The following is a 13,646-nucleotide window of genomic DNA, read 5'->3' on the forward strand; positions in this document are numbered from 1 at the left end:
TGTTAACCAAGCTCACTCATTAACAAAGGAAAGTTGGCATGGAACTAGTGTTAACCAAGCTCACTTAATTACTAAAGGAAATTTATGAAATTGTAGTGTTAATCAAGTTCACTTGGTTAACACAAGAAAATCATTTCAAAGTTAGTGTCTACCAAGGAGGGTCAACTAACAAAGAATTTTCTTATTTTGGCATATTGAGTTTAATAGATTTGTTTGTTGGACATTCGGACCAACTGAAGAGATGAATATTAATTATTTTAAGGTATATTCAAGCCAACTTGACAATGTATATGGTATAAGTACAAGGTCAAGTTGAGGATTTAAAGTAAGTAAAAGTGTGTGGAAGATAAGAAGATACTTAGAGGAAGTGAATTGGAAGGATAAGAGTAATATCCTTGAGGAGTTGTATAGATATATTTGATCAAGAAGGATCAAGTACTGAAGCTTGAATTGAGATTTAAAATTAGGAAATATAATTTTGCATCAACAATCAGGTCATATCATTGTTACACTAACCATTGTAGCAGTGTATCAAATCTTCTAATAGAGTTGCCTTAGCAACTATTTGTAAATCCTCTAAAAAGTTGGCATTTCTAGATTGAAGTGTCTAAACACCCTAACAAGGCCATTCCTAAAAGGGTGATTAAATCCTCTAATAGGGTCGCTCCTAAAAATGTATTTTTTAATCTTTAATAGGGTTGGTTACTAACAAGGATCACTTTAAAAGAGTGAAAAACAATAACTAGTTACAGTTGGTGGTTTTTTCCAAATTGGGTTTCCATGTTAAATCTTGATGTCACTTGTGTTCATGCTATTTATCTTATGTGTATGCAACTAAGTTAATTAAGGTTAATCATAGTTAATATCTTGAGATCTACATTTATTGAGTAATAGTTGTTGTTATAGTGCTTGTTGAGTTATATCATATTGTTAGTGTTAACCATGTGCTTATGTGTTAACGTATTAATAGTAGTTTTAGTAGAGTTATTGGGCTATCATTTTACATGATGCTTAATGGTAGGAATTATTTCAAACTTCTCTCTTGAAAATTCAATCTTGGGGATCAACTCTAAGGTTTTAGGTGATCTTGCAACCTATTAGAATCCACTCAGTTGAAGATAAATATTTTTGTTCATGAGGAGGCCTTTGCTGGTTTGAATGACTTTAGATAAGATGAAATTTTTTTCGTTGCTTCAAAATAAATAGGTAAAAGAACTATGTTTTTGTATTTTTTTATTTTTTAATGAATTCAATCTAACAATGCAATTAATATGAATTCCTACTTTAAGAAGGGATTAGTAAAGAAAATAACAAGAATTTTAAAGAAAATAACCTGAAGTAAAATCATAACAAACATAAGCTATGGGAAACAATGCATCTGTGAGTTAAGCTTTCAAAGAAATTGGTAGGTAACCAATGAAGATAAGAGCAGTGCTTCCTTAATTCCATTGATACAATCATCAATGGGAATTTAGCAACTATAATATTTTTCACTTTTCATCAAATCACAAGTCCACGAAAAGTGTGCTCATGTGAGACAAAAAGTTATGCAGCAACAAATGGGTGATCTCTTCTTGAACTAGATATGTTAGTGGAATTTGTAAAACTATAGCAAACACTAGAATTAAAAGATCGCACAACTAGAAATAATTGCAATAAATTTTTGGATCAATCATAATTCATGAACATACAGTCACAAAAATATGACACTTTCAAGAAAGAATCACTACACTCTAAATGCGAGCACCAAAAGCATATATTATTGCAAAATAATGGCGACCTTGATTACATATTACAATCCTGTATTTATAATAAATCATCTCCTCAATTTTTGTTGAGAGTGAGAGATATCTTCATGTAATCATATGCTTCTAATTTAATAAAACTAACTAACAATCCAACTAGTGCTTAGTAGGACTCCATCCATTTTTATATCATTAATTGGATGCATGAGCCTTTACATGTCATAAAACAAAGAAATTATGAGAGAAGAAGAAGAAAAAAGCCTTCAGTCAATGTGGAATTGTCTAGAAGTGTCAACAATAGAAGCTAATCCTTCATTGGGAATCTGTTAGAGTTAAAATGTTGTTAGAATGCATTTTCGATGCATGGAAAGCTCTATTTTTAGCACTAGCAGTTAACTGTCTGTGCACCTTTGAAAAAGTGCACCTTAGAAGAAGCACATCAGCACACCTACACACCTCTAACTTCTTCAAAATTCTCCCAACACTTTGAAGCCAAAAAGGGCACTAGCACACCTCAAAGGTCCAAAATTGAAAAATTTCACTGATAGTCAAAAAATGAAATTTTGGCTTCTAGGTTTTGTTCCCTTTCATACCAGATCTATGTTTGGGTACTTGCCCTTAAATTTCTCAATAATCTCAGTGACCTTGGCTACATCTAGTAAATTTAAGGCATTATACTTATCCTTTACCTTCTTCCTATAGTTGTCTACCTCTATATGGGTCTCAGCAAAATCCTTTAGTTTAGTATCCAATTCTAGTAAGGCTTCTTCTATCTTGAAGGCCTGCCAGATGTTTTCATTAGTAGTAACTTCTTCAAAAGCCTTCCTAAATTTCTGCACTACTACCTCTACTAATATGAATTTTTCCCATTCATTATCTTCAAAAATGTGTAGACATGCATTGCTATAATGTTTCTCTACTTCCAAAATTTTCTCTCGAGCTTGGTCCTTGAGCCAGTTGATATATGCATGTAATGACTCCATTACTATATTACTATCTTCTATGTTCTCTATCCAATCATCAATAAAATCTAACTCTTCTATAGTATATACATCCATAAGCATTTGATACCTCTAGCCCTTTATTGCTTGTAACACCTATAAATATTTTTGCCAGGTATGTACCTCATCCATAAAAGTGAAATCTTGCTTCAAAATTGATACCATTTTGTCCACATTCTCCTGCATAACATGAATTAGCTTCAAATTTCCTTGGATGATAAGAATGCCCTTCTCCTAAAAAATTTCTCAACACTACTCATAGGTATTCAAAAATGGATCCAATTGTACCCCTCCCCTATCTCTTCTTTCAATTGTTGCACCTAAAGTATCTTCATGGTGTTCGGGATCCAAGGGACCAATAACTTCAGCTAAATATCCTTTTAGGATTTCATTTTTCCTTCGAAGTGTTATTAGTTCTACCCCTTCCTATTCCAAACTTCTAAATACTTCTTTCATCCCCATTGTGACCATCAACTTGGTTGTATTCAATGTAGGCTTTCTAAGCATAACCTCTCTAATTTGATAGTCATGCAAAGTCAAATCCTCTACATTTGCATCAGGAGGAGGAATAGCCAATTGTGCAAATAAATCTTGGTTCTAGTCACTATTGATGAAAGTTAATTCCCTTGCCTATTTTGATGGGGACTTAGGTTTCCTTAGAACCTTAATCAATTCTATCATGTCCTCTTCATTGGCATTGAATTGTTTCTTTTTATTTCTTATCATCTCTTTTTGAAACCATCTTAGGATTCGCTCCACTAAAGGCCTACCTTTTGATGATGAAAGAGTTTTCTCTGCTACCCCCCTTATGTTATCACTCTTTTTTAGGGTGTTCTCTCTCTATGATGGCTCTTCTCCTGCAATCTCTATTTCAGGAAGTCCACAATTCTCACCTTTGTGTCTTGGGAGGCTTGCTGAGGACATTCAACCATTTATCCTTCTCTAGAAACTTCATCAGTCAATACTTGTTGAGGCTCTTCCTCTTGCTCCTTTTGAGCTTTTTCTTCTTTCGTACTTGATGCTAGAGGAGTAGCAGAGCCTTTATCCATAACAACTATAACCTGTACTAGGGATGAAGGAGTAACCTCTGGCCCTTATAATTCTAGTGGCATCTAAGTCCAATCTTCTTGTTGGGGCTCATTAGTTGGTGTATCCCTAATATTATCCCTAATTAGCTTAGTTTCTATGGGCATGAAATCAAAATCTGACATCTTAAATATATCAATGCCCTCTACATCCTACTCATTAATCCATTATTGGATTTCATCCTTTGATGTGGTCATTTGCAAAGTTTCTTCTAGGATTGGTGGTGGTGTAGCAATAGAACTTCTTTGTCTCTCCTATTTTGTGGCTCTTGCTAACTAGATCCTCTTACTCAAAGGTACATTTTCCTCATAATCCTCTTCTTCATCTTCCTCAGGAATAGGTTCTAGGATTGATGGGATAGGGACTACTTTCTTGATCACCCTTTTCCTCTTCTTTATTGGAGCCTTGATCTTTCTACCCCTTTTAGGCATAGAAGGGGATACTTGTTATGTTTGTCAAGGTGGAGAGACTTCTTGAATCTCAACTTCTATCTTTGTTTGGCTAGGTGTAGTAGCTAGTGGTAATTGAGGGTCAACTTGGACTTGTGACACTCTAGTATCTTCTAACCCTTGTACATTTACTTCTCCTTGCTACGAAGGTGCTAGGATTTCACCCTCTTCTAGTTCAACTGTCTAAGGGGAATTTCTTTTCCTCTTACCTTGACCTCCACTTTTTTGAGCTCGATAATAACTCACCCGCGTATTGAGTTGAGGTACTATTTTTGTTCTCGTTGGTGATTGAGTTGTAAAGGTAGGGATGGTGACTTTCTTCCCTCCACCTTTGGTTGGGTGGACTTGTGCATGGAAGATCACTATTTTAGGTATTGGATCAAGCTCAAATGGTTTCTTGATCCAATCTCATGACATTTTTATGACATGCCTTATGCTATGTTTGATATCTAAATTTTCCTCTCTATCAACCTCAGCACTCATAATAGGCCTATCACCTATCTTATCCCTATTGAATAGAGGATCCAACAACTTCTCAAAATCTTGTTGCAATATCTTCAAGGGAATTTTTATCTTTAGAGCCTTTTCTGCCAAATACAAAGTCATTCTACAATAATCCCTTATTTAGATATCATAGCCATTTGTCACATTCATCTAGTGGTCTTCAATAGCTTCTTCATGGGTGAATATTTTACCTGCTAAATACTATACTCTCCCTATGTTGTCAAAAATGGTCGTGGAGAATTGTACTCCTCCAAGGGATATTGATCCCATTCACACTCAAGAGAGGGGATGTCTTGCCTCCAATCTACTTAAAAGGGTCCTATAACCAATGGACAAGTCCAACATTTTTTTATGTTACCTTCTCACTCTATCATAGGTAGAGAAGATTTGTAGAGAGATCTCCAAGAAAACAAGGCTATCACAAGGATACCTTGGGAGCTTCTTGGGGTTCACTATTACTACCCTTAGATATGTGAATGTTATGAATTGTATGTAATATGTTCCAAGTACTATTATCTAAGCTATCACATCATCTGATAACATCTTTGTATAATCCCCTTCTATAAATCTGATTATATGCATCATTCACAAATTTGTACTCGTTGCTCTACTCTAAGAGCTTCTTCTTCACAAATTGAGGATAAACAATATAGGGCCATGCATTAGGATCTTGCATGCTGCCTCTCTTGTATAGCCCTAGATAGTTTGTTACTCTTGTAGCTAACAAGTATACTAGGTATGATGTAATATAAAACTTCCTTTTTCTCTTTGCCACTGCCAATTTCTCACACAAATTCTGACTCAAAGTAAAAGCCCAATCCAGTGGCATCTCTACTTTCTTGATTATTTCAATGAAGTGTACCATGAAAATGTTCAAATGCCCTACTACAGGTAGACCCATGACTCTACTCAAGAGTATGATAGAGTAGCCAATGTCTTTGATCATGTACCCCCCGTTCATGTCAACCTCACCCATCTTCTTCCCCAAGGGAGTCTTCTTGATGAGGTATGAGGATTGAATGATTTTAGAGGACTCATTGATATGCTCCCTATACCACCTTTCTACCTACTCATAAGTAAGCCTGATGAATTGAGTTTCCCTTGGGAGATGAAATACCTTCTCAATATTCTTTGGGCATAGATCAAGGAAAATTTCTCTTGTTACACTCTTCACCACCCTTTCCTTAGGGACCAAGTGTTTTACAAGTGTCATGACAAGTTTTGAAGATTGTACTAACACCAGGTGTGAAGCAGCATTAACAAGCCCTGATCTAATAAGAGTGGACACCATTTGTGGTCTCTTGGTGGATTTATTAAAAATCTTCAAGAATTCCCCCAAATTAGTATGCTCCAATTCTGTATCTTTAATCTCTAAGTAGTCATTCTAGAACCTTGATTTTGTTGGAATGCCTTGGAACTTGAAGAATATGGGTTTCAATGTCATTTTCTCACCTAAGGAAGCTAAAGAGGATGCCATTATATCTACATAAGAGGATGCTCATTAGTTCAAAATTGAAGAAAATGAATTAATTAAACCCTAATACTAATACAGAGAAAACCCCAAAAACTATATGCTTTGAAAACACTAGAAAACCTGTTAAAAAAGCCCTATTAAGAAATGGTGCACCAGGTTAGGTGCAAATTAGTGCATTTGGATAGGTCTGCTAATTCATACTCAATCTAGGTTTGAGTTATTAGCATTTTATGTTTCATAAATCATTTTTGGTGTGCACTAGCACACCAAATTAGGTGTGCTAGTGTGCACCAAGTTTGGTTGCATTTTAAAGACCTATCTTTGTTTTGTGTTTTTTGTTTCAAATTTTTGGGTGCACACTAGTGCACCAAGTTAGGTACACTAGTGTGCACCTAGTTCTTTGACCTTTTGAGTTTGTTTTGTTTTTGAAGGTTTCTACACTTAGCTACACTACTGCACACTCGGTTCTTCTATTGGGTTAGCTATTTTGCAAGGGGTGGATGTGGAGCAAGGAGAGCTTAGTGAATGCACCTAGTTAGGTGTGAAAGTGCAGAAAAAGATAGGTTCATGGATGCAAAGTAATCACTAATGCAAAAAAAGCCAAAAGACAAGGTGATAAGAGAGGGGTACTCCCCCCCCCCCCCCCCTCCCCAAAAAAAAAAGATTTTTGAAAGCTTGACGAAGCTGTGACTGCATAGTTGCACCTAAGTAATGCCAAAAAGTTCTTTTCTCTAACTTTGGGTGCACTAGTGCACCTCATGTGTTGTGCCGAGTGCATCAAAACTCTTAATACTTATCTTTTTTCTTTGAATTCTCTTAAATTTTTGACCTTTAGGTTCTTCTATCAAGACCTGAACATGATCTTAGGGACTAGGCGACCTCAAAATGGCTTAGATCCCAGATTAGGAGTCAAAAAGCTCAAAAATAAATTAGGGGTTCCCCATTTTTTCTAGCAAATGGGGCATGCATTGTGGAGCCACAACAAGAGCTTATATTTTGTATTGACATCCAAGGGATCTGGGATTCATTTTTGTGGTAACCGATTCACCCCTCCCCTCTGAGTTACTCCTCTTATATTTCCAATAAATGTAAGGTATTAATAAATTATCAAGTGCTATAGGATCACATTGTCAAGGTCTAAAACAACCTATCTTAGTTTTAAGAGATTTCTCCTTATTTGAATTTTCCCTCCCTTTCTCACCCAATATAAAAGTTGTAGTATTGCTCAGTTCAAATGAGCAAGGTTGTATATATTTCAAAAAAAAATTCTTGGGATCAAACGTCTTCTTTGTTAGCTCCAATTGGCCAAAAGGTTAGGGAAAACCTTATTTTAGACATAGAGTCCCCCAAACACTATCAATCACACTGAACAGATGCATTCTTAAGGGTCTCTAAGCACTATTGGACAATGATAAGGGCTTCCAAAAACATAAAAATAAGTGTAAAATTTTAATAATTTGATAGAAATACTAAAATCGTGACATATTTTTAATGTTCATCTCTGATTACATCAAATTAAGTCACATGAGAGTTTGATTACATGTTATAATGAATTTGATAAGCATGTTATATTTTCTACATTAAATAATGAATGTTCATGTGTTTGATTGATTGCAAGAAAGTAAGATGAAATACAAATTTTTATGCACACACTGAATAATTTGGATAGAAATTCAAGTTGAATGTATATAAAAATGAATAATATTGTGTCATATCAATCATATGGTTACAAAAATATGACATGTCTCCTAGGTACAATACAAAAACTAAATGTATACAAATGTTAAATGTGTACAATACAAATGTCGAATGTGCACAATACAAATATCGAATATATACAATACAAAACTAAAATATATGTCAATGTCATGTAATGGTCACAATTACATATGTTTATCTTTATCAATATATATGATTGTGTTGGCTCATCAAAATTGAGCCTCTTTGATCTAGTCTATAGCTTGCTAGGTGTCTACACAAGAAAAACTAAAATGCTATATCAAGTATATTATCTATAAATATTATGAAAACAACTAAGAAATGGATTCTAAATTATCGATAGTTGAGTTGTTTATTACCTCATCACTTAGTCCCATACTTGAACTGAATGATGATTGAAATGGGCTCCTCCATGGATAGGTGGCACTCTTAACAAAATGATGAGGTATAGTGACAATGTGAAATATAACTATCAATGAATCGGTTCTCATGGAAGATGTTGAGCTATTCTTTTGCATGAAGCTTAATGAAAATAATCCTTTTGAAGTCCTCTCTTGAAAAGCTAATCTAGTATCAACTCCAAGGTTATGGGTGATCTTGCAACCTACTAGAATCTATTCAATTTAAGTTAAATGTGTATGTTCATGAGGAGTCCTTTTCTAGTTTGATTGATTTCAAATAAGATGTTTGATCTGCTATTTTGAAAAGTAACTAAAAAAGCAATATATTTTTGGTATTTTATGTTTTATGATGAATGAAATTTATTGATGCAACTATATGAATTATTATTTTAACCAAGTGTTAGAAATGCAAATAGAAAAGATAAGGTAATGAGAGATTAAAGAAAATAACTTGAAAGGGAAATTCCTAATGGATATAAACCATGATAACAACATGTCTATGAGTTAAATCACTGAAAAGATTGGGTAGGAAACCAATAAAAATAGGAGCAATGCTTCCTCAATTCCATTGATGCAATCATCAATGGAAACTCAATAATAACCAAAATATGTTTCACTTCTCATCAATCACAAGACCATAGAAAGTATGCTCATGTGAGACAATAAGCTATGCAAGAAAAATAGGTAATCTTTTCTCCAACTTAGTACATTAGTGGAATTCATTAACATGAGGAAAATACTAGAACTAAAATGTCACCCAAACATAAAAACATAATAAAACCATTGGCTCCATTATAATTCATGAACATGCATTCACAAAAATAACACACTTTCGAAAGAATAACTGCACTAAGAATGAGAGCACTAACAACACATATTTTTGTATCAAAATAATAGCCTTGAGTACATATTAGATCCATGTTTTTAAAGGAAACATCTCCTCCTTTTGTGTTGAGAGTGTGAGCTCTTAAAATTCAAACACATGCTAAAAAATAATAAAACAAATCTAATTATATACAAACTGACTCTTTAAATGGTGCTAAGTAGGTCTCTACCCTTGTTTATATCAATTAATGGGTGTATGAGCCTCTACATGACTTAAAATAATAAAAGAAGAAGGAGATAAGAAGAAAGAAGCTGCAAGAGGATCTAAGAGTCACTAGAAGCTCTAAAAATGGAAGCTTGACCTTCTTTGGGTTTTTCTAGGAGTTGAACTATCGTCAAAATGCATTTTTGATGCATGAAATGCTCTAAATTAGGAACTGGCAGTTAACTGCTAGCATACTATTACTTCATCAAAATTGTCATTACACCACTATGAATAGTGCAGCTTGTGCACTTGCACACCTGCACACCTTGATGAAAGGTTCAACAGATCTAAAAAATTTCCAATTGTCAAAATTGAATTTCCAACATTTGGGTTTTCTTCCCCTTTATACCAAAATGATGTTTAGATGTTTGATCTTAAATTTCTCTATGATATTTGTTACTTGGGTAACTTTTGGAAAATCCAAAGCTCCATATTTATCTTTAATTGTTTGCTAGTAATTGCTAACCTCCATACAAGTTTCCACAAAATCCTCAAGTTTAGTGTCTAGTTACAACAATACCTCTTCAATCTTAAATCCTTGCTTGATATCTTCATCTAATGAAGCATCCTTGAAAGCTCTTTGGAATTGTTGGACTACCGATTACACTAAATTGATATTGGTTTTTGACTCATCTTCAAATATTTCAAGGGAGGCAACATTGTAATACCTTTGTGCTTCCAAAATCTTCTCTTTAGTCCAGTCTCTTAATCTTTGAATATCCTCATGTATTCCCTTCATGACTTTATTATTGGCAACTATCTTCCCTATCCAATAATTGAGCTTATCAATCTCTTCTTTTGTATATACATCCATGTGTATGATACCTTTGACCTTTTATTAATGTCAAAATCTGTAGGTCTTTTTCCTAGGTATGTACCTCATCCATCAACCCAAAATCTTGGTTCATTGTGGACATTAGTTTATCTATAGTCAATTGAATATAACATAATAGGTTCAAATTTCCCTATATTATTTGTACACCCTTTTCCTCAAAATTATCACATGATTGCTGATATGCTCCAAAAAATGAATCCACCTATATAGGCCCCTTCTCTTTTCTCTCTAGTGCCACAACAAGAGTGATCTCTAGATTATCTAGGTATACTGGGCCCAAAAATCCATGCAAGTAGCCTCTAAAAATCTCATTTTGTTACTACAATAGTATCAACTCAGACTCATCTCGATCCATGTGTTTGAACACATCTTTTATGCCCATAGTGATCAATACTTTGGTAGTATCTACCATTGGCATTCCTAATAGAACCTCCTTGATTTGATGATCCTTAGTAGTCAAATCCATTTTGTTAGCATGTGGAGGAGAGATGGCTATGTATGCAAGCAAGTCTTGATCTTAGTTCTTCATAATGAAGGCCAATGGTCATTCATCATCTGCAAGTAGCTTAGGCTTCTTAATGTATTTTACTAGCTCATTCATTCCCTCCTCAGTAGTTACATTCAACTACATCTGACCATGACCTCCCTCTTCAACCAAGTAGGTGTAGTACCATTAGAGACATATGTTTGATTGAAGATGGGTTTTTTACTGTAGGTCCCTTTCCCTTATTAGTCCTCTTTGGGGCCTTTTCTTGTTGAGAGAGATCACCAATTTTTTTCTTTGTACCTTCTTGGGATAAGGTCCTAGCCTTAGTATCATGAGGAATTTATTGAGATTCCTCGTGTATTTTCCCCTCCTCTAATACTTCATTGGTTTGCAACTATTGTAATTTTTCTTCTTCCATTGCTTGTTCTTCTGATTCTGTAATGAGAGGAAGTGGCATTGTAGATCTTTTTTCTAGGAATGAAAAATCTTGAGATGGTAGTGATGGTAGGCCCACAAGTCCTTAAGAAAAAGGTGGTAATTGGTTCCAATTCTCTCCTAGGGATTGACTCATAGGAGTATCTCACATCTTCTACCCCACCATCTTAGTGCCCACTAATACGAAATCAAAATTAGAGAGGTTAAAGACATCTATCTATTAACCCTCCATGTATGTGATCTACTATTGTTGGTCATCCTCTGAGGTAGTAGCCTGAATAGGATCTATTGGAGTAGATGGTGGAATTATAGTGGAGCTTCTTCTTCTTTCCTCTAACTCAAGGGGACATATTCAATTGGTTCCCCATATTCTTCTTCTACTTCAACTTCAATAATGATTTTGGGTATCTATGGGTGAGGAGCATTCTTTTTCTTCAATCTTCTCCTACATGTCTCTCCCATAATGGGCTTAATCTTGTCCTTTTTAGGAGATCAGGGGGAGGATTCTTCCTCTTGACTTGTCAGTAGCACCCTCTATTCTTCCTCTTCTTGTTCCTATTCTTGTCCCTATCCTAGTGGAGGCACTTGCTTAGTCTCTTGGACTTGAGCTACTAGCTCATCTTGAGGCTTTACATGTTCAAAATTTTTCTATAGTTGTTAAGGTGGCTCAGTGTTAGCTATTTGTTTCTTACCCATTCCCCCTCTCTTCCTATTCACTCCTCTATCTACTTCAAAATACCCAACTTCTCGCTCATGTTGATGAACTATTTCTGGCCTCATTGGGGATTGAGCTAGGACAATTGGTACTATAAATTTTACACCTTTGCCTTTGGTAGGTCACACTATGGCTTGTAGAGGAACAACCTGTGGAAATAGATCAAGTTTGAAAGGCTTCTTGATCCATTCCCTTGTTAATTGGACTATGTGGTGAGCTCTATTGTTGACATCCACGTTCTCATCCCTACCAATCTCCACATTCACGATCAGCCTATTATAGATTTAGTCCCAATTATACAATGGATCCAAGAAATCTTTATTATTTTTCTTGGAAATCTTGAGTGATATTTCATTTTCAAGGCCTTTTCTACTAGATATAGAGTCATTCTACAATAATCCCTTATTTAGATATCATAGTTGTCTATTGCATTCATCCAGTGATCCTCCAATGCCTCTTTGTGTACAAAGTTCTTTCTTGCCATATGCATGACCATCCCTATGTTGTCAAAATAAGGGTGAGGGGATATGTAATCTTCTAAAGGATACTAATTCCATTCCAAATTAAGGGTCATGATGTCTTTCTTATATTTTATCTTGAAAGCACCGATGGTGATTGGCCACACCCATGTCTTTTTTTGTTGTTTCCTTGCTCTATTATATACAGATGTGATTTTTTGAGTAATTTATAACAAAATGAGTGTATCCAATGGATACCTTAGGAGATTCTTTGAGTTAAACATGGTACTAACTACCCTTAAGTAAGTGAATGTTTTAAACTAGATATAGTAGGTACTGATCTCTATGATTCTAGTTGTTGCCTCTATTGACATCATTTTGGAATAATCACCCCTATGAGTTGGATGATTCCAAATATAAAGGTGTCATTCACTATCCTATACTTTTTTCTCTAATCTGAGAGTTTCTTTTTCACCAACTAAGGATATACTACATAGGGCCATGCATTAGCATTTGCAAGCTACATCTTTTGTGAAGTCTTGGGTAGTCATTTGTTCTGGCTAAAAATAAGTACACCAAATATGGTGTCATGTAGAATTTGGGGTTGGCCTTAATAGCTACTAGCTACTCATCTAGGTTATCACTCAACTTTGTGGCCCAATCAATTGGTATCTTGGTTGTTTAGATGGTTTTTATGAAATGGACCATCCAGATATGAAGATGTCCAACCATCAATAGGCCCATGACTCCACTCAAAAGAATAATGGTGTATCCCATGTCATCCTTCATGTATCCCTAGGTCATGTCTACTTTTCCAACTCTATGTACCACTAGTATTCTATCAATGAAAAATGATGATTGAATTATCTCTTTATTTTCCTTCTCATTTTCTCGATAGCATCTTTCAGCCCCTTCATAAGAAATCTATAAATACTAATTGACTTTGGGCAAGTGGATCACTCTCTCAATGTTTCAAGGTCAAAGGTCTAGGACTATCTCATATGTAATACTCTTAATAAACTTTTCTTTAGTGGTATAGTTTTCTACAAGAGCAATAATAAGTTCTAAAGATAGTATAGAAGTAGAATGTGGTGTTGCATTGACTAACCCTAATTAGATGAGTGCTAACACCATTATAGATCTTTCTCTTGGCTTATTATAGATGGTGAGGAGGGTTTTCTAGTCAATTTGACAAAGCTCAATGTCTCTAATTTCATAATGTCCATCCTTAAAGTGGGATTTCCTTG

The 13,646-nt window shown here is 34.9% G+C and overlaps 1 protein-coding gene across 1 annotated transcript in view; it reads left to right on the forward strand.

Annotated features, from left to right (window-relative positions):
* LOC149531117 (beta-fructofuranosidase, insoluble isoenzyme 1-like) overlaps nucleotides 1-13,646 on the forward strand; it is a 49,904-nt gene that overhangs the window by 7,911 nt on the left and 28,347 nt on the right. Inside the window, exon 3 of the mRNA XM_089808293.1 lies at nucleotides 625-675. Coding sequence (XP_089664419.1) covers nucleotides 625-675 — 51 coding nt within the window. The remainder of the gene's footprint in view (nucleotides 1-624; nucleotides 676-13,646) is intronic.

Source organism: Cupressus sempervirens, chromosome 11 (genome assembly GCF_028749045.1).
Source record: "Cupressus sempervirens isolate cs-2001-9-10 chromosome 11, ASM2874904v1, whole genome shotgun sequence".
Taxonomy (NCBI): domain Eukaryota; kingdom Viridiplantae; phylum Streptophyta; class Pinopsida; order Cupressales; family Cupressaceae; genus Cupressus; species Cupressus sempervirens.